Here is a 21,786-nt window from a genome sequence, read left to right on the forward strand (position 1 = left end):
TGTGCTGAGTGGTGCTGTGGTTGTGCTGAGTGGTGCTGTGGTTGTGCTGAGTGGTGCTGTGGTTGTGCTGAGTGGTGCTGTGGTTGTGCTGAGTGGTGCTGTGGTTGTGCTGAGTGGTGCTGTGGTTGTGCTGAGTGGTGCTGTGGTTGTGCTGGGTGGTGCTGTGGTTGTGCTGGGTGGTGCTGTGGTTGTGCTGGGTGGTGCTGTGGTTGTGCTGAGTGGTGCTGTGGTTGTGCTGAGTGGTGCTGTGGTTGTGCTGCGTGGTGCTGTGGTTGTGCTGCGTGGTGCTGTGGTTGTGCTGCGTGATGCTGTGGTTGTGCTGCGTGGTGCTGTGGTTGTGCTGCGTGGTGCTGTGGTTGTGCTGAGTGGTGCTGTGGTTGTGCTGAGTGGTGCTGTGGTTGTGCTGAGTGGTGCTGTGGTTGTGCTGAGTGGTGCGCTGAGTGGTGCGCTGAGTGGTGCGCTGAGTGGTGCGCTGAGTGGTGCGCTGAGTGGTGCGCTGAGTGGTGCGCTGAGTGGTGCGCTGAGGTTGTGCTGCCTTTAACAGCAAGGCTATAAGACAGCACATTGTTGCACGCTATCTCCAGTACTCCTGGCAGTACTCCCTTACTAAAAGAATGGAAACGCGCAGTGCGACACCTCCCTGAAAAGAGGATTACACGATAACCACTCCCTCTCCCAAGACGTGTAAGTTTGTTCTCTTTCCCCCCCAACTCCTCAAGTCTTGCTCTTTTCCCTGAGTAAAAGCGCGAGTGCCTGTCTCTTTAAGAGGATGCAGGAGCTCGCGCCGCGCTCTTCCTCTCCTGTGCCTGTGGGAGAAGCACGGGAGAGAGGGGATGAGAGAAAAGCATCGGGCTGAGGGGGGAACGGAATGAGGGAAGGGTCAGGGGAGGCAGCAAAGGACACTGAGCTACAGAAAATCAATGAGGAGAGGAGTTGAGTGAGGGAATAGAGTGAAAGGGGGTGAGGCGCGTGAGAAGAAAAGGCAACTGGAGAAAACAATTACTGGGGGAAAGGAGGAAACGGAGGGTTGCGAGAAGAAAAGTAAAAATTGAGAGAAAAGGGGAATGTGTAAGACAAAGGGCAGATAGTGGTGAGAAGGGATGTGTCTGGAAGAGAGTGGATGTAGCGAGAGAGAGGGATTGGCGTGGGGGGGTCTGGAACAGAAATGGATTTAGAAAGAGTAGAAGACGGGGGAGATTGGGAAAGCTGGGGATGGTGAACTTGGAAAAGTGGAGGGGAGAGAGGGTAAATGGGCGCTAATGTGAGGACATGCACAGAAGGAACGAGAGAGAATAAAGCAAGGAGTGTAAACATAGAAATAAGTAAGGGGAGTGAAAGACAGAGGCAGAATGATATCCGATATATATAGATATGCCTGATATGAGAAAGATGGATATGTGCACAGAATGAACCAGAAGTGAAGGCAGGAGAGGGCTAACGGAAGGCAGATAAAACGCATGTGTTAAATATGGAAAGATGAGAAATCTCGAAAGTGTGGGTGATGGAGAAGAGCGCCGAAAAGACAAACGAGAGGGTCGACGGAAGGGGGAAGAATGAACACGAAAATTAGTCAGAAAGGGAGCGATTGAAAGACTTAAAGAGGAGAGGGGAAGTGAAGAAGAGATAACAAGGGAGAAGATGGCGTGAGAAGAGAGGGGGTAGACGGAGAGAGTGGCAGGATGAAAGGCAAAACAGGGGAGTAAAACTTGGAACGAAATAGATAAAGAAGAAGGGCGGGATGAAACATAGCCAGAAGCGAAAAGAAACAAGCATTTGCAATGCAATAGGTATCGCATTAGGAAAGTTTGAGCTATTGGTATTGTAAATGACAAATTTTGTATTTGTGTTGGTTTTGAAAATAGCTAAATGAATAGCTTTGTCATTTACAATGCCAATAGTTATAACTTTTTGCAAATGTGACACCTATAGCATTTGTAATGCAATATGTGCTGTATTTACGTGACTTAGATGTATTGATATTACAAATAACAGTGTTTTATTTTTTTAAAATAATTAATCCTAAATAAGTTATTGAAATGTATAATGGCAATAGCTTAAACCTTTGTAAATAACTTTTGTGAAGATTATGTTCAGTGTATTTTATTGTGACGAAAATCCAAGAACAGAAGTGAAATATTAACATCTTTTTGTGACATTTGTAATGAAGCTTGAAACATTGAGAGAACATATTTGAATTAGTTGTTGTTGAATGGTTGCACAGATTGATGCTGTGGTGGTGCTGAGTGATGTTGTGGTGGCGACGAGTAATGCTGTGTCGTTCAGTGATGCTGTGGTAGCGCGTAGTGATGTTGTGGTGGCCCTAAGTGTTGCTGTGGTGCCCGTGAGTGATGCTGTGATGGTGAACTGCACTGAATTTGGCGCATTGTTAACATAGGAAGTCTCAGTTTACTGTAATCCCACAACATTTTGTCCTGGGGTAAAGGAACTGCTCTGGATACTAGATGAGGTTCAGACTTACAAATGCCGATTTCTTAGAAAGAAATTGTCGTTTGTTTCTTCTGAAGGGTAAACCCAGCACGCCTACTAATGTTACATTTGTTTACCCAGAGGCTTCAGGTCTGAAAGTCATGATGTGTTTGGTGTATCGAGGTTGGCCTGAAATGACATAAATTGACAAATGTAGCTCCCTTAGTGCATATCTGAAGGTCTGTGAGTGTTCCCTTGAGAATCTTATAGGTCCCTATTGCCAGAAAACCATGGGTTCACTTTATTAGGGTTAGGTAGACCATGGCAAAGCCAGTGCTTAACCTGAACCAGTGGTTTCCGGCGCTCAGCCGCTGCAGCTACTGCCCAGCATTTCTTGGTTCTCACACTGCCCATCTGGGGCAGCTACACAGGATGCCAAGCAGCGCTTCCCTCTCACACTGCCCATTGGTGCACGCTCCTCACACTACCCTTTCTCATACTCCAAACTTGCTGTGGATTCTGGTGGGGAAGAACAGACGTGATGACCATTCAGTCCGTGGCCTCTCTGCTGAGGTGGCAGCATGTGAATCCACCTCAGCAGTGAGTCTAGATGGACCCCCACTTGCTCCCTGTCCTGTACCCTTCGCTGCTATGCCTCCACTTCTCACACACCCCGGGGGCCTCTGGCACTAGTGAACAGTCCCAGCAGGGAACAGAGGGAGGGGTGAAGTGGGTGGGTGGGTGTCACATGCCCTGACACAGCCACCTACTCCTCCGGTCCTTCCCCCACTGCAGAAGAGACTGCCTTACAAGCAACCAACAGAATTACGCGATTCTGGGTCCCGGGCTTTTTCTGCACAATAATGGGTTTGCCACACAATCACCAACAGATGCACGACTTGCAAAGTTAAACTAACAGGTGTCTGTGTCTTTCAAAAGGATCATAAATCACAAACAGCCCTACGCGTGGGGCTCCGCAGTGGAAACTGTCTGCAGGGTTGAGCAGGACAGCTTTCAATGGGCGATGGCCGTACTCTGGCACCATAGGGGGTAAATATCGGACAGGACAGAATTACTGTGTGTAATAAAGGACAACACGCAGACATAACACTGCCACAATAAGTGCTATATTCACCCAGGCAGGTTAAAGCATTGATGGAAAGATTGGGTTGGACGATGAACTCCCAGCGCGTCTGGGTGAAGGATCACTGACCCCAATGACCTCTGCACCGGATGTAGAGAATCTGAGGGCCCAAACTAAGGCATCACTAGCCAAATGCTGAAAAGCTTCCACGATTAGGAGGTCGAGACTGTTGGCTTGGTCAAGTCCAAGCTGGTGACGTGTGCGAACGGGGGATGTCCCACTCCAAAAACAGTTTATTAATCCATCTAATGGAGGGCCATGAAGCCATCACCCAAGTCCTGTGAAGAAAAGCAAAAATACAGGAAGAAATATGGGTTCATTGCAGGCGCCAAACCAACAGCATGCCGCCACTCTCTTAGTGTGGGTAGTGAAGCAGAGGGTGTAATCTAACCACACTCCCAGGTTTCTAAGTTCCATCACTGGTGTAGGGGCTGGCCCTAGCTCGAGAGGCCACCAGTTGTCCCCCCAGCGATCCGCTTCCCTCCCGACGATCATCACCTCAGTTTTTTTCGCGGTCAGCTGGAGACCGTGGTTGTTCATCCAGCTGGCCACCTCTCTCAGCCCATTTCGGAACCTGGGGGCATCCTGTTCGACATCCCCGCTGATCGTGACCGCTAGCTGCGTGTCGTCGGCATAAGAGACCATGGTTAGGCCCCACTGCCTGGCGACATCAGCCAGCGGCCGCACGTACAAGTTGAAAAGCTTGGGACTGAGCGAGGAGCCCTGAGGGACCCCCAGGTCCAGCTGATGGTATTTGGACTGAAAAGGAGGGGTGGCAACGCAGAAGGAGCGATCGCTAAGAAAGGAACGGAACCACTGCAGAGCAGAGGCACAGATGCCAATGTCCTCCAGGCGGTGCAGAAGGATGCGATGGGACACCGTGTCAAAGGCAGCGCTAAGGTCTAATAAGATGAGCGCTGCCGTTTGACCTGCATCCAACACAATCCGCAGATGTTCTACCATTGCCAGAAGGGCGGTCTCCGTGCTGTGACCAGCACGGAACCCATTCTGCGTGGGATCGAGGACATTGGCCCGGGCCATATGCTCAGAGAGCCAGGTTGACGTGAGCCTCCATGACTTTGGCCGGCCAGGGAAGCAATGAAATGGGGCGGTAGTTTTCCGGTTTTAAAGGATCCAATGATGGTTTTTTCAGGATCGGAGAAACCACCGCCTGCTTCCACTTGGCAGGAACTGTACCTGAAGTCAAGGACAGGTTAATTAGCGAACACACTACAGTGTGCCCCTGAAAAGAAGGATCTCTAAAGAGGGCAGGCCTGAGCGGGTCTGCAGGAGAACCGGACTTGACTCGTTGTGCCCACTTGACAAACCCATCCCAGGAGAGAGTAGGGAGAGAGTGTAATGCCGGGCAACTGCGAGGGCCGTTCAGAGGAATCGAGGGCAACGTCGTACTGGGGAACGACTGATAGATGGTCTTGACTTTCTCCAAGAAGAAAGCGGCCAAGGTCTCACAATGGGAGGCAGAACCGTCCACTTGCGGATCCGCTCTCTTAGCGAACAGATTTTTAAGGGCTTTGAAGATGGTCTTAGATGGATTGAGGCTGTTACGGAATTCCGTCGCGTAGAACGCTGCACGGGCTCTACAAATAGCTCAATGGTAGAGCTTGACGGAAGCCAAATACGCGGTTTTTTTGACGACATCATACGTCTTCCGCCACTCCCTTTCTGCCCGTCTACAAGAACCCTTCAGAGCGCGGAGGGCACTGTCATACCAAGGACTCGACTGCCTGGAGCTGGATTTACTTGAGATGATAAGCACCAATACGTCAAGCGCCTTGGTAATCCAGCTGCAGAATTGGTCGTAGCCCGAGGCGGCGTTAAGCAGAGGGCCTAATGGCTCTTCAGCCAAGATGTAATGCAGGTCCTCTAGCCCAAGCTTATTCCAGCTTATTCTTTTCTATCTGGGCAAACCTATATACAATAGGTCTTGACAGAGGTGCAATCATAAAAACAAAACTCACCGAGTAAACGTTATCATTGTTATTTCTTTTCATTTTTCTTTTTTTTAATTACTTTTTTTTTTAACATGTGAGAAAATCAGCAGTATTGCCACAATAGGTGCAAACTTGCATACAAAATACAACTAAACTAATAACCCCGAGAAACAAATCTTTACATATACCAAGATCATTCAATACACAACTCATACAGACTCAAACAGACTCATACAACATTCATATTGAAACACATCTGAAAAAGAGGGAGACTAGACAGAACAACATGTCCACGACCAAGTATGTTCTATATGTTCACTAACCCTGGGCGTAGTTCGCTCAGTAGCGCTACGCGTAGCTACACGAAGTGCACTTCGCATAGCTACACGAACTGCGTAGTGCACTGTGCAAAATGCTGTTTGCACTAATTGCACAGTGCCGGATGCTTGTCCGCAATGTGCAATCGGTGCAAACCGCATCTTTTACAGTGCAAGCAGTGATTTTCTGCCGCTCTAGTAGATTGGTAGTTTCTCATCGCGAGCGGTCGCGAGCATACACGACCACTCGCAATGAGAAACCTCACCTCCCCGCATTGAGAATCTCGCCTGGAGGTTTATTTTCCTCGCTCCTGATCAGCAACTTGATGTTGCTGAACGCGAACGAGGAAAAAGTCTCGCCGGGATATCATTTTGCTCGCTCGCGGCCTCCAACTTGACGTTGAGGACCGCGAGCAGTCAAAAAATTACCGCTACACATGTTTGCACTGTGCTACGTGCAATTTGCGTAGTGCGAAGTAGCGCAAACTTCACAAACTACGCAAGCGTAGCGTATTACTTCGCTCAAGGTTAATGTTCACCAGGGTCTGAACATTGGGTCTGTTAGGGCTAAAAGGTATCTCCCTACCAAAGGCTGGTGGTAAAGTAATTGAATTAAGCCTCATTCACCCCTCCGTTTTGCAAAGAAGTCAACATGTTTCTGCCAGGAATCGTTCCTCAGGACTATTAGATCCCTAGTCTTACTCCCTTTCTAATATACCTTAGTCTGTATATCTGATTGCGACACCGGTTAGTTATAAGTATAAGATGGTCCTGTAATCATAGAAGAAACACACAGTTGATGACCTGTACTGGACCGTACTAGACAAGCCCTATATCTCTACTACCACCGGAGACCCTAATAGAATTTTGTTTCTGACAGACAATGGAGCGATAAGATTGCCTAAATGATGACATTCCATGGACCACCCTGGGTAGGACATGAGGAGGCTAACACTTCATTACATGAGGGCGATATGCCGGACATTGGCTGATGATGCTCTTTTCCTACTTGGTCCTGCGCAGGTGACTGCCATTAAAGATTGCCTGACATTGCCATGAGTAATGTTTTCTCCCAATGACTTTTTATATATTTACTGATAAGTCAGGTGACTGCTCAGAGGGCTAACGTGCACCAGTAACACTTTTCAATTACACCATGAGAGGTGCGCAGTACACTTTGGGGGAGAGGGTACTTACCATAAGTTCAGTTTCCTCCCACTGACTATTTATATCTGAAATGAATAGTCAGGTGGCTGCTTAAAAGGGTAACATGCACCAAGAATTATTATCCTACCATCTGCAGAGTGCACCCTGTAATTTCTCCAACATACTCATATGATGTGGCTGTTCAAGATAACAGAATGAATTAATAATAGTTTTTATATACACAAACTATCATTCTTAATGTGTGATACGAGCCTGGTTTTAAACTAGTTTGCCCTGTAGAAGGGGCGTTGTAAGGCATGCGCAATCACATGCTTGAATAATAATAATATGGGGGAGCGTCCGAGCAGTTCCGATGCCTCGGCAACGCTGAGGCACCACCATGCATGTGCAATAGCATACTAGGACCTCTAGCTCTCTAGCTGACTCATGAGTTGTGACGCACCAGTGTCAGTACGTGACGTGCCCACGCAGTCACGTGTCAGGAAGAGGGGCTTCATCTGCACAACCCCGATCACTGCCTCCCAGTACTTACACAGTGCCGGGAGGGACACTGGACCAGTGGCACACCACCCTTTACAAAGTAAGGAGGTTACGTGTGGGACTGCGAACAGTACCATTAGTATCTTTGTGTGTATCATGATCTAACTATCTATACATTACCCCATTTCTCCTAACTAGGGTGTGACTACAGGGGGTCACCCTAATCTCCTGTGCCAATTCTAGCAGGTTCCGAAGTTGAACTCGGTAGGTTTTATGACTCATGACCCAGGCCTTTCCAGCAAGGGTATATGCATGTAATTTTCACACTAGTGACTTTTTAGATCTTGCTGAGCCAGCGCATGCTCTGCTTTGCGAGACATTTAGTGTGTGGGCTTTTAAAAGTCCTACCATACGCTTTTGGCTGGCATAGAGCATGCGGTTACGCGCACAATGATGAGGAGAGGCACCATATGGTTTTCCTCTCTCGTCATGCTGCACGCACACCACTCTCCAGCCTGTGTTTTTTTCCCGATCGCCAGCTTTCATGTAAATGGGCTTTTTTTCACTTTTTGTTTACTTTTGCTCAATCGTGTTCAATCACGGCACCTGCGCTTTACTTTAACATGGTTAAAGGTAAAGCGCCGGTGCCGCAATTGCTGCAAAAGTAAAGAAATAGAATTTTTTTTAATTTCTTTACTTATGCTACAATCGCGGCAACCGCGCTTTACTTTAACCATGTTAAATGTAAAGCGCGGGAGCCGCAATTGTAGCAGAAGTAAAGAAATAGAGAAAAAAAATCTATTTCTTTACATTTGTGCAATCCCGGCACCCACTTTTTACGCAAAGCCTCCCTGCAGCTCGCTTCGTGCCATTCCACGCACATTGAAATAAATGAAAACGCAACTAACTCTCTGAAGCAGTCTCGGAAGAACGGGCAACCGGCGTCCTCCAAAATTGTGACGCATTCTAATTCCACTGCTGATAAAGGAATGAGGAATGAAAGAGCTCCTGTCTCAACACTAAAGTATCACCTACTTACAAGCTATTCTTAGGGCATGACAGGTTTTCAATATGTATCTCTCTAACATTGTAACATATCCTTACATTGTAACATACCCTTACATTCTGAATGAGATATTACTATCTACTTTGAATCTGTGCAGATGTGTGTAACTCAATTTGTTTGGTAATTTACTCTTTCAGCCTGATTTAAGTGACGAGTAGTTTTTGAACAATTGGATTTAAAAAATAAACACCTCAAATTGCTTATTACTTTATATATGTTCTAGCAAGGGGTTTTCCTTATTTCTGCTCTCCAATGTAAAGTGCTTGGATGTTGACTTGATGTGGTCAAATAAATGAATATGGGTTACTCAGCCAGCATGGCTCACATTCAAACTCATGACATTAAGGTCACTTTGCCTGTCTCCTGACTTGATCCGATGACACTGCCTGGCTGGTCCTTGTTTAAGTTTTTATTTTTTTGCAAATACAATTTAGGCTTTTCCATCTACTCATTTACAAGTCATTTTGGATTGATGCCTATTTTTTCCTCGATTTACAGTTTTTATCAAGGGAGTTCTAGAGTAATGTGCCTCGAGCTGCAACGCATTTAATGTTGCTTTTGTAACATTTAATAGCCAGGTTCTGGTCTCGTAATGGAAAATGCTAGCCTTAAGTAGCAAAGTTGCCACACGGATAACCAATCTCAGATGGGCTGCCTTGTATCTTGTGAGAGAGTAGCATGGCTCCTCAGAAGAGATGTTAATCACTTTGAGGAGCAGCACTTTGGCTCATGTCTGTCCTAATTAGAGCAGTACAGTTATACTGTTAGTTGAAGAAAATCGCATTTCTTAGCAGAACTGGCCTACCTGAGGGCTGCCATACTAGTAATGGGAATTATTGACATATCTCATCATGGATGCAGTATGTGTATTGGGTGTACCGACAAATGGCAACTATATTTTTGCTGGGTCAAACCGAGAAAATAGTTCCATAAGAACTGCCACAGCTTTAATTGGACCTACAATACTACAGTACGTTTAATTTGTCAGTTAAGCTGTTTGCAGGGCTGACATATTTTAAAAGTGGGTGATCATTGCTTCTCGGCAGGAACCAGATATTTAGTGACAAACTCTATTAATCTTTTCCACTATTTATAAGATTTTTGCATAATTTAGAGTAAACTTAGTATTCCTGTTGGTGTGCAGATAGTAAGTCCGTTATCCTATAGCTACTTTCATGTCATAAACGTTAATTACTTTATCCGACAAAAGAACAGCCCTGTGGGTATAGTCTTCAATCCCACAGTCACTTGCCCTATGCGCCTAGTAACAGAGACCAAGACAGGCTGTGTGAAAGTAGCTGCTGTTGCAGACCTTCCGATGGCAATACAGATAGAGCTATCTCTGCATTGTTCCCACTCGGTACACCTGGGGTCTGCCAACACGGCTGGTTTTAATGATCCCCACTTGAAATGCTTTCCCTGACGGAGCATTACTGAAGACACAATATTCCGCAGTGTTATGATGTAAAGATGGCAGTGATCACATTTGTTATTTTAATATCAAAAGAGTTCAAGTGATCATGTTGGATACAAGTTACTCATCCAGTCCTAGGTCGCAATCTGGTACTTCTAGTCGTAATGCATGGCAGAAGTACCAGAAAAATGATTTACTAGGGTCTGATGGTGAAGTTTGGGACTCCTGAAATTCGTAATTGTGAAGACCAGAAGCTGGGTTATTTATTCTTTGACACCAATTGCGGCTGAATACCATATGAACAATTATTGGCATAGCCAGTAGGTCTCACCTTTGGGACCTTATAAGTGTTTAGCCATGCAACAGTTGCTGTTGTTGCAACAAGGATATTTTGCAGCATAACTAAATTCTTATAAGGTTCCAAAAGCGAGACCTACTGGCCATGCCAATGCTTGTTACTAGATATTGATAGGTGTGTTCATACAATTTTTTAACGGTTGGAGTTTTTAATAGGCCGTATCGCACCTAATGCGTTGAGAAAGGGGTAACGGTAGGAATGTTTTATCACACAAATACACACGAGGTATTCTCATTTGTTATGAATACCAGTTTTCTTTTCACTTCTACATTTTATTTCTTCACTTACAGATCCAATTTGTAGTGTGATTACTGGCCCGTCTTATACTTATAAGTAACAGGTATAGTAATCAGATATCAGACTAAGGTATATTAGAAAGGAAGTAAGACTACGGATCTAATAGTCCTGAGGAAAGCCGGGAGAGAGACGATATCCAGCAGAAACATGTCGACTTCTTTTCAGAACGGAGGGGTGAATGGTGCTTAACCCCTTCCACACTCATGACGAGCTGGGCTCGTCATGGTGTAGCCTCCTCAAACACTGATGACGAGCCCAGCTCGTCAAAAAACAATGTAAAAAAAGAATTTTCAGCACAGAGGGGGAAAACGCATAGCAGCCATGGAGTTAATTCGCTTACTTCACCACCAACCTTTTGTAGGGAGATACCTTTTAGCCCTAACAGGGGAATCCAGGAATAAAATAGTTATTGGATATCCCTTAGTTAGTTTTATACTTATTATATGCACTTATTTTTCCTTAGATCCTGTCCTTTTCTTTGTGTTTTCTTCCCCACCCTATTGCTCCACCTCTAGCGTTGATCTGCACAGAAGTATTCGCAGCAGCCCTATGATGACGCATGCCACAAACTTTTGTGGCTGAGGGCAGTTTTTTCAAAACATTGCACTTTGCTTCCCTTTTCACATAGTTTTCTCATAAAAGTGCTATGTATATGTCCTTACTTCTTAGTGTGTGATTAAGAATGTATGAATGTTTGTTGCACAAAAATATTTCTTGTAGTATTGAGTACTAAACGGTTAGTAAAGACAGGTATTTTAACAAAAACATTTTTAGTGTTGGACTCGATTTCATAAAGGTACACCAACTACTTTTTTTTTGGTAAATATATTTAATACTTTTTTTTATTATGGTGATAACATCCATCATTTCAGGTTACAATCTAGCAACAAAGCATGCATTGCATTTGTGACAATACTTCCTAATCATTTTGGATATAGAACCTTACAGAGTTTCATTTTCACAAATCTTCTTGTGATTGTCTCATTTATGACTAATATTGGCATTCTAACATAATATTCGAACTGAGTTACAAGTGAACGTATGCGATCATTTCCAGAGTAGAGGGTCTAGTCCCCATCATATATTACATACACTCCACCTATTCTATGTATAAGAACAACTTCAGCAATATTCTAGCATGTAGTTTGAATTTTTTCAGTCTAGATGTGACTCGCACTTTGCTTTGTAGTACTACGTGAAATAAAATTGTGAGTGTAATCTCAAAATTCAGGTTGTATTGCAAATGCAAACTTTCTGTTATAAAAAAATTAGTTCTGAGCAGTGGGCCATTGTTTAGAGTCTCCATGTTAACATTATGTATTAATAATATACAAATGTACTTGCTTTTTCGCGTTTGAATGATGTATTTTTTCAGCTTTCTAGGCTGAAGAGGGAGCTGGCACTCATGAAGCAGGAGCTGCAGTACAAGGAGAAGGGAGTGGAGACATTACAAGAGTAAGTTGACTGTCTGATTGGAATCTGAGCAGAGAGTTGGCATGAGCACACACAACACACAGAGATGATCTGCAATTGGTGATTAAAAAAAATCACAAAAAAACAACAAGTGTTCCCTTTGTAGGCCTCCGGACATTAAAAGGCACAAGCTGAATGCATATCCCTGTAGCATAATTATTATTATTAGAAGTAGAAGTAGTAGTAGCAGTAGTAGTAGGAACATGTTGATTCCTAAAGGCTTACTGTATACATCACGATTTTATTAAAGACAAGGAGGCTAGCATTATGCTTTAAGTTTTATTTGTCTCCTTTTGAGCAGCAACCATTAAAAGATCCAAGAATCAGAACGCAAACTAAATCACACAAAAAAACGTTGAAGTCCACATAAATCTCCCTGTCCATGGGAACAAAGAAAATACGGAGAAGAGTAACAAAATAGCTCTTCTCCGTATTTTCTTTGTTCTCATACTATCAATCCTTTACTAGTCTGAAAAAATATAAACTATCAATCCTTTACGGGTCTGAAAAAATATAAACACACGTGTTTCTTTCTTCTCAACCTTAACCCGTACATCAACCTAATACTCTAGTACCTTATTTATTTCTTCAATCCATATTTACATCATTTGTAAATCAACCACTTCCTCCAAATAATCTAGAAGGGTATGGTGGGATAATGCTAGCCTCTTTGTCTTTAATAAAATTGTGATTGTTTATAAAGTAAACCTGTAACAATCTGCATTTTATAGCAAGACAAGAGGCTAGCATTATGCATGTTCAAAGTTTATCAAAGCACAGCGTGAAATGTTCTGTTGGTCTAAAGTAAAAGTTCCTAAATATATCTGCATTTGACCAATCTGCTTGCTTTCATAATTTCATCCAACCGTCTCTCAAACATAAATGTTTACTTGCCATGTCCCCCTTACTGAATGTGCCTAATACCTAGTCAAATCAATACCTGCCTCTTTCATTGCAGACTGAGCCCACCTTAGAATGGTTGTATTCTTAACCACGTGAAATGGTTTAACATGTATTAATAATTGATTCACGCCAGATTTACTTTTTCCAACATTCTGCACTCATATTATTTTATACATTTAACCACACATAATTTTTATGAACTATTTAAACTCGGATAAAATATAGAGTTGACCTAGTCTTTGTTCTTTCCCAAATTCTGAACAGCACTCCTGTTGGTTGGAAAAATGTGTTCAATACTTCAAATGATCCCACACCTGAAACTCTTCTAAAAAAGATTAAACACAACTAAGTTGCTAATTTCCAGTACAACTCCCTCACTTGCAATACTTATTGCTCGACCAGTCTTGAAACCGCCGCTAAACGAAATCTACATCCCAAAGCAACTGATACTTTGGTTTTGGATAACTTTTCAACCTTATTCCTTTCATCACCCAATAAATTAAAGGACTCTTTTCTCGTTGAAATTCCCTGAATTAATGAATGACCTGCTGCCACAGCTGATCTATAACAATTAACTGTAGTGTAAGACAGTCCTTTGTCAAAAAACTCTGCTGAAAAATTAGCTATTTCTATTTGATCAGCCTATACGGGATCCAAATCCCTTGCCACGCACCAACGTATCCATACTCCCCACGCACTCCTATATCTTTTTTTATTTCCAGGGGTCTGTAACTCATTAAGGAACCCTGAAGCTGACTCCAACGTTTTGTGAAACCTCGTGATTCCCTGAAATTCTCCAAACTAGAAGATTGAGGAAAACGCGGTTGAATTAAGGGATGCTCTCTTCTGCTCCTTTTAGCAAACCACTCTTGTACCTGATCAAATAAGGCCTCTCCATAGCCATTTCCAAAGCAGTTAGAAACCAAGCTTGAGTTTTCCAAAAAGGTGTTATTAACACATCTGACAATTCTGTATCCTGCACCATAGCAATACTCTCTGAATCGTGGAAAGTGGAGGGAACGCTTACACTATTATCCCGGTCTAATCCTGCATGAATGCATCCACTGCAACTGCGCCTAGATCGGATCTCCAACTGACACTTTCTTAAATGTAAGGTCAACCTGGAAGCACAAAGACCCACCTCCAAAGGACCCAGTAAAATCTGAATTTTCTTTAAATAGCTGTTATATAATCGCTGAAATCTGTTTGATTCTTCGAGTTCCATTCTGCTACCACATTGTGCACCAAAGGTAAACACTCTCCTTTCAAACCAATCTTGTGTTCTAAACAGAAATTCCACATTTCTTTTGCTAAGGTTGCTAATCTTTTTGATCTGTTTCCTCCTAAGTTGTTGATAATCATCACTGCTGTCACATGGTCCATTTTTAACAAATCACCCATAGTCTTACAGCAAATGTTAACTGCGCCATCCGTATTCAATCCTGCTGGGTTGAATATGGACGGTATGGTTACCGTTTGCTGTAAAACTCTGTAAGCATACTCGCTTTTTATGTATAAAGGCTGTGCAGCAGAGGAACTAGGGAGGGGTAATTGACCCATTAAATTGAGTGGCACAGGAGGTACAGGATTTTTCAATCACACGATGCAGAAACTGGGACAGTGAAGATGTATAATTTATTTCTGGGATAAACTTAGAACTGGTATCAAGGACAGATTTGACATATACTACATTAGATGACAGCCCTGAAGAAGTTGTGGGGGGAATCCCTATATGATGAAACACGTGCTGGCTGGGCATAGAAGAAAGAAAATATAGATAAAGAAGAATAATCATTGTGTACTAACTTTCTATGCAATTTATGATATTATTTAGCATGTACTCAAGGAGTGTATGTTTTATGACTGCAATGATCCTTGGGATCCCATCTAATGGGGTAGGGTGAATCCTCCTTCCTTCAGAGTGCCGCAGCATATACATAGGCCCATCTTAATATCACGAGAAATGTGAGCACCACAACTTACCCCATTTATATTCACCCCACCTAATTACCAGCTATGCATACCAACATCTGTCCCACTCCACCATCTAACATCACTGAGATCTGGCTATGGGGCGCCAATCCCCTCTGTTGAAGTCTTCTGTCACTTAAAGGTGCTGCCTAATGACAACATCCTATTGAGAGTCAGATGGAATATTTTGGGCAGTGGAATAGCACTGAGCTTCTAAAATGCCTTCACATGCAAGGGCATCGGTGAAGCAGTTGGGATGTTTGTAAGAACATAGGTTAATTGTGCCACCAGCCCACTCATTACTCCAACAAGATCAGAGCAGTTTGATCTTTTAAGTTTGGTGACCAAGCCACTCATGCATGTTAGAGCCCTAAGCCCCTCTGTAAATCACTCCATTGTTTAACTTTAAAGGATCTTTGCAGACATGGAGGGCTGGCCTTGATATAGGTTGTTAAAAAACTCATGCAACCGCTTCCATGCTTTCGACCGAGTGGCATCTGTATTTCAGACTATGCCTTGCTCTCTTTGTCAGACCATTACTTTTTTAAATGTAAATACATTTCAAGACAAGCCAACCATATAATGACTACATTGTTCATGTGTTAGGTTTTACATAGTTTGTCCTTACATGCCCAGGGGTCAGTCTTCATGTTTTAACCCCTTTGACGATTAATCTGATGGGCTGATATTGAGTAAAGGATTCTGAGTGGGGCACAGTTATGTGCTTGTTTCTCCATTTATCGTGTGCCTCAGTACCAGAACGGCTTATGAATGGTGCACACGATCTTATATTTGACCTTGGGTAGACCGGGAGCAGTGCAGTGCCTTAAAGGAGGGTTTGTTGTGGTCACTATCAAAGGTTAAGGCAAAATCTAGCTGCCTTGTTTTAAAGTCTTTGAAGCCTGGCAATAAGTTGTTTTGGTGAGGCTATTACATTAATCTTTGTTTTAGAGCTCAAGTAAAAATAATTCTGTGATTGAGCTGGAAAAATGGGAAGTTATTTTATAGGTGTGGGAGCAGTATGTGCACACTCTACCACATTGTTCACTTTGCACCCTCCTTGCACAGGAAGTTCACAGTTTTCCTGTGGGAGTATTTGGGCCCGGCACAAAATTATGTTGATAAGGCTCTCTAGTCAATTTTCCTAACGGAAGCGGATATTTTTGTCAGTGTGCATTTGTAAATTCAGCGAGTATCGCTGGAGGAGCTCAGTCAAGGGCCATACTTAAATGCTGAACAGACGATGTGAAAGGGATGATCCTGGAGGTACATTGAAACACTGTGTGTGTGTGTGTCTCAACAGTTGTCTCAAACAAATGAGAGCGGCTCTATATTCACCTAAAGGGAATGGAGCACTAGATTACTTAAAGTAAAGACAGAGTTTTCCCTTTTAGTGGCGAATTCTCAAGGCACACCTTATGCATCAGAGTCTGCTCCAACCAATTTTTGGAGACTGTCACATTCATTCATGAAACATTTGTAAAGGAAAAAAAGTGATTAATTAAAAAAAAATTGTAAACAGCAGACTGTTTTATTGTAAAATTAAAAAACATTAAAAACACATTCTACCGGACGTAGATTAAATACACAATTAAAAAACAGTACAATACATAATGTGAAATCTTTACAATTATGTTGGAGAAGATCAGCAAAAAGACAATTAAATCTGTCTTAAAGATGTTAATCAAGCTTTTATATGGTACAACTTTAGCCTGGATTTGATGACCAATGCCCTCACTAGCGTTGAACCGTCCTGATTTAACTGTTAACTGTTAATGGAGCGTCGACGCGTGGTCCTCTGTCACCATCGCTTATTATTTTCTGGACATAATCCTTACGGCACACTTCCATGGGCGGGGTTTTCTCTTCCGGCGCGTTCGTGTCACAGGGGGTCTGGGAAATATTTCCCGGACCCGCTGTGACACGAACGCGCCGGAAGAGAAATCCCTGCCCATGGAAGTGCACTGTCGGACTGATTAGCCATGAGCACCACAATACCAGGGGGGCAGTATAAACCACGGAAATACCAACAAGTGTTCTAACCAGTGTTTGGGGGAGCAATAACAAGGAGTAAGGATTATGTCCAGAAAATAATAAGCAATGGTGACTGAGGACCACGAATAGAAGATTGAATATAATGCCAGGCTTAGAAGTGAACCCAGTATTGGCCCTAATTTTAGAAGTACATCAGTTCGACACGGACAAGCTGTTCTAAAGTGCAAAAATCGCCTTTGAACATAAGAACAAGATTACTTGAGAAATAACTCCTAACCGCCGTGCGCGAGCACAGGTGATGCCGCACTAAGGAGAAGTTAATTGTATTTGTTCTGAAGGTGGTTGTAGACCGATTTAACCGCCGAAACGCGTCGACGCTCCATTAACAGTTGAATCAGGAAGGGTAAACACTAGTGAGGGCATTGGTCATCAAATTCAGCCTAATGTTGTACCATATAATACCTTGATTAACATCTTTAAGACAGATTTAATTGTCTTTTTGCTGATTATCCCATTGCATCAAGAATTTGCTAATGGCTTAGAAAGGTTTTGTCAAAAACCCTTTCAGAGGGCCACGGAGCAAGCAGGGGTTACTATGGATTCTGAGTAACTGAGCCAAGTATCCGTTCTGCACTTGACTCTGATGGTATGCATAGTCCAAGCAGTCCAAGGCCCAAGGTGTGGATACCGGATAGTGAACACTGGCTCACAACTCAAAATGTTCCCTGCAGGGCCAATACATTATTGTCCAGCCAAATGCCGACTTTTATGAAATAAGCATTTGCAATGAAATAGGTCTCGCATTATTAAAGTTTGAACTATTGGCATTGCTAATAATAATGCAACACCAATAGCTCAAACATTCAGTAATGCGAGATCTATTGCATTGCAAATGCCTGTTTTTATTTACGTTTTTGCGCTCTGGTTCAAGGATTAACTATTGAGTGATGGTTAGCTAAGTATTAACCCCTTGCCTGCGCATGACGGAACCACGCCATCGCGAGCCACGGGCGGCGGGTGCTCATGACAGTGTGGTTCCGTCATGCTGCTGCTGCCGCTCCGCCCACGCGGCATTGATTCCCTGCCTGTGCGGGCGAATTAGTGAACGGGCGGGGCCGTGAAGGAACCATGCTGTCATGAGCACACGCCGCCCGCGGCTCATTAAAGAGTGGTTCAATCACAAACGTGGAAGTGCTGCGCTCACCCCCACTCCCCCAGTGCTGCGGCGGAATTCACGCTGTGGACAAGGGGTTAAAGCTTTCAAGCTCCTAGACACATTTTTGTAATACTAATTTCATAAGCTACTGAACCAATTTACATCCAACTAAACAACTGCACTTCCCTGCTTAACATTGGAATTTCTTGCCAAGTTTGATGTAATTCTCGTCAACTTTTTCCGTAAAGGAGATCAAAGATTCCAATGGTAGCTAAAATGGATAGCAGTATGGTAAACATGGTGTCTAGAGATTAACACAAAATAGGTACAGTGGTTGACAATTGGAGAAACTGTGTAGTGTAATTTGCACTACAAGTAGATCCTGAAAATTCGTATTCAGATTAACCTGAGAGGCACAGGCTGAGCCTGGGCAATTTACCCAGGAAAGTTCATCCTTCATGAAAGAGGAAACCTCACACACGTAATAGTGTCATGCTTCATTATAGGAGTCCTCTCAACACCTCGGTAGGACAGTGCCACTGAGGCGGACTCAACCTCCTCTAAGACTGTAACAGAAGGAGGGAGTTCTTGAATAAATCTTACTGGACAACATAGACATAAATGGGGATCCAGATGAAAAAGTAACAATACCTTAGTGTGCCATGGAAAACAACTTTATTCAACTGGACACTAGGTATGATTAAAAACTATGTGAATGGGTCGTGAAGATAAATGACTCACACCCATATATCTGTCTGCCAACATGTTTCTACCCAACTAAATTAGCCTAAACTGTTGGGGCATTGGTCAGGGCATGTGGATCCTTTCTGTTAGTGAAATTGATTGTTCCTACCTACAAACTAAATGTACTATAGTGGGAAAAATTATCTAATCCCTCAAGTTGGGTCCTATCCAACCGATTGATGAGTAAGGGCTTAATACCCTAGATTTTTGGGGGAACCGACATCTTGGTCACAGATCGGGGCATGTCCTTTGTCGTCCCACCTTTGTCAAAAGGTATGCCACTCTGTACTACCTCGGTTGGTCCCGTTCTTTGCCGCTGGAACCATAGTGTCTATCAATGTCGTGCTCCATTGAACTTTGGTGCCCCTCCCCTGTTTTTCAGATCCGAGATTGCAGCATTGAGTTTAATATACTGAAAGCTTCATGCAACTTTGTTATATAACACCAAAGTTATTAGCACACCAGAATGTATTCCCCCCGCCACGACCCCCCCCCCCCCCCCTTTGACCCCCAGTGGATCTGCATAAAACTTGCCATACCCACAGAAGACTGGACATGCAAAATGTCATATTTCATCTGGATTTGTTAAATGATGCCAGTTTCCCCCTCTCCCATTTTGACTGTGCCCACGCGTTGACCAATCTGCACAAGTGTAAGGATACCAATTGTGTGCAAATGTGTAGGTAAACAACTATTTACCTTTCCACTATCAAGATGGCTCTTTTTTTAGGCTTCTCAAGTGCATCTATAAAGTTGTTTTAAATTTAATTTCTCAAGCTGCTGGTCTGATTTATACTAAACAAAATACACTTCTTGCTTGAGTAAAGGTTAACACTCATTAAAAGTTTGATGCAATTCTGCTGAGCTGTTTTTTTCTGTGTTGGAGAGCAAAGAATCCTAGGGGGATTTTTTGACCTTCTACTCCCATTCCTTTTTTTGGCAGATCTGCACAAGTCTTTCCATATTGAATCCAAATCGGATGAAATACTTTATTGTAAAGTTTTGAAAAGATTCATTAAACGTTGGCAAAGTTAAGTAATCTATGAATGCCTTTCTAATGGCAACTCTGACTAAACTTTGTGTGTATGTATGTATATATATATATATATATATCCAGTATCTCCGAATCCCCTTGCAGCGCCCAGCCGGAACACAGCCAAAGAAACGGATACAGACTCCAGTTTTGCGTGGATCTAGCAGGTCTTTATTTTGTTTTCAAATTGTCAGACGCGTTTCGAATACCTCTGTATTCTTTCTCAATTGACAAACAAATAGTCCGCTTTTTTATTTTTATACTTTTAGAAGTGATGCTTTCACCTATTCCCAGTGCAAAAATAGAAGAAATACTACATGCCAATGCATGCTGGGTATTGTAGTATCAACACCACAAACTTTACCAAATCCATAGTATAATTTGTCCATTGAACAAAATACATTATAACTGCATAAATGCCAGTTCATTGGTAAGAGAGTACATTACCATGTGCAATTAGGTTCCCGTGCATATAAGCTAAATAGTTTAGGTCAGATATGTGTATATTTACAAAATTTTTCATGAAAATACCATAACATACAAAAATATATATATCTCACATTATAAAAATATATATTTGATAAATTGATATATTATGTACAATATAAAAATAAAAACATCCTCTAAAACCATAGGTATTCCCATAATCGGTTATACAGATCTAACGGAATGAATTCCAAATTTATGCAGACCTAAGCTTATTTATGCAATGGGACACTGCACCATTAGTATTATGTACAAAATTGCAAGTTGGGTGCCGGAAGTGTGTTTGTAGCAGCATGTAAATATATCTTCAAATAAAGTGCATAAAGTGATATTTTCCTTATACCATAATATTCGTGCCTTTTTGTATAAAGAAGAAAATTTCATATTTGATTGGGTTTTTTTGAAATATATATTTTTTTTAATTTATAAGATAAAAATAATTTATACTTATAATGTGAAAGACTAAAACCAAAATTGAGATAAAATGGAGTAGACACTGGGGTCACAGTATAGTAATCAATATTTACACACAGGATACAAAGGTTACAGAATACCCTGTCGGAGACAACCTAAACCAACGTGAGACTATTTCAGAGGAAATGATGGAGGTCCTCCGTGTTGTTCAGACCGTTTGGCTGTCTACTATCTAGTTCAATGATGAATTTCGATTCCAGCTGCCTAAGGCGCTTTTCTCTGTTGCCACCAAGCGGATTATCAGTCACCGCTCCAAAGACAAAATATTTCAGGTCCGCTAAGTTGTTTTGGTGGGCTGCCTTAAAGTGTCTTGCGACAGGATACGTGCTATCGTTATTTACGATAGCACGTAGGTGTTGTAGGATTCTGACGTGTACTTGCTGCTTGGTACTGCCCACATAACGGAGCCCACAAGTACACGTCAGAATGTACACTGCATAATCAGTTTTGCAGTCATGACATCCCTGAATATTAAATTCCCTCGGGCTGAATGGGGTAGTATATTTTTTGGTGGTTACACCAAATTTACATGCCCGACAGGATGAGCACTTGAAAAAACCTTGTTTTTCTGGTAGCCAATGAGTGCTCTTCTTCTTGATGTTAAGATCAGGTACGCTTTTAGCTATTTTGTTTCTCATTGAAATGCCTCTTCGAAAGGTTAATGTGGGCTTTTGAGGCAGTTCAGATGTTATGACTGCGTCTGTCTGCACTATCGCCCAATTTCGATTGATTATTGATCGAATTTGGCGATGCTGGTTGTTATAGGTGAGAATCAGCCTGGGTGTATTGGGGGTGTCCTTACTTTCCTCCAAGATTTTTTCCTTTGTTGTTGGTAGTAATGATTCCCTGGGTCTACTGTTGGCTTTATCCAAAGCCCTTTGTAGAATTTTAGCCGTGTAGCCTCTCCTACGGAATTTTTCCACTGCCTC

The 21,786-nt window shown here is 42.7% G+C and overlaps 1 protein-coding gene across 1 annotated transcript in view; it reads left to right on the forward strand.

The window, feature by feature from the left end:
* Positions 1-21,786, forward strand: part of WWC3 (WWC family member 3) — a 638,290-nt gene that overhangs the window by 264,522 nt on the left and 351,982 nt on the right. Inside the window, exon 5 of the mRNA XM_086934786.1 lies at positions 11,998-12,077. Coding sequence (XP_086790912.1) covers positions 11,998-12,077 — 80 coding nt within the window. The remainder of the gene's footprint in view (positions 1-11,997; positions 12,078-21,786) is intronic.

The sequence above is a fragment of the Lissotriton vulgaris genome, chromosome 8 (genome assembly GCF_964263255.1).
Source record: "Lissotriton vulgaris chromosome 8, aLisVul1.2, whole genome shotgun sequence".
NCBI classification, from domain to species: Eukaryota; Metazoa; Chordata; class Amphibia; order Caudata; family Salamandridae; genus Lissotriton; species Lissotriton vulgaris.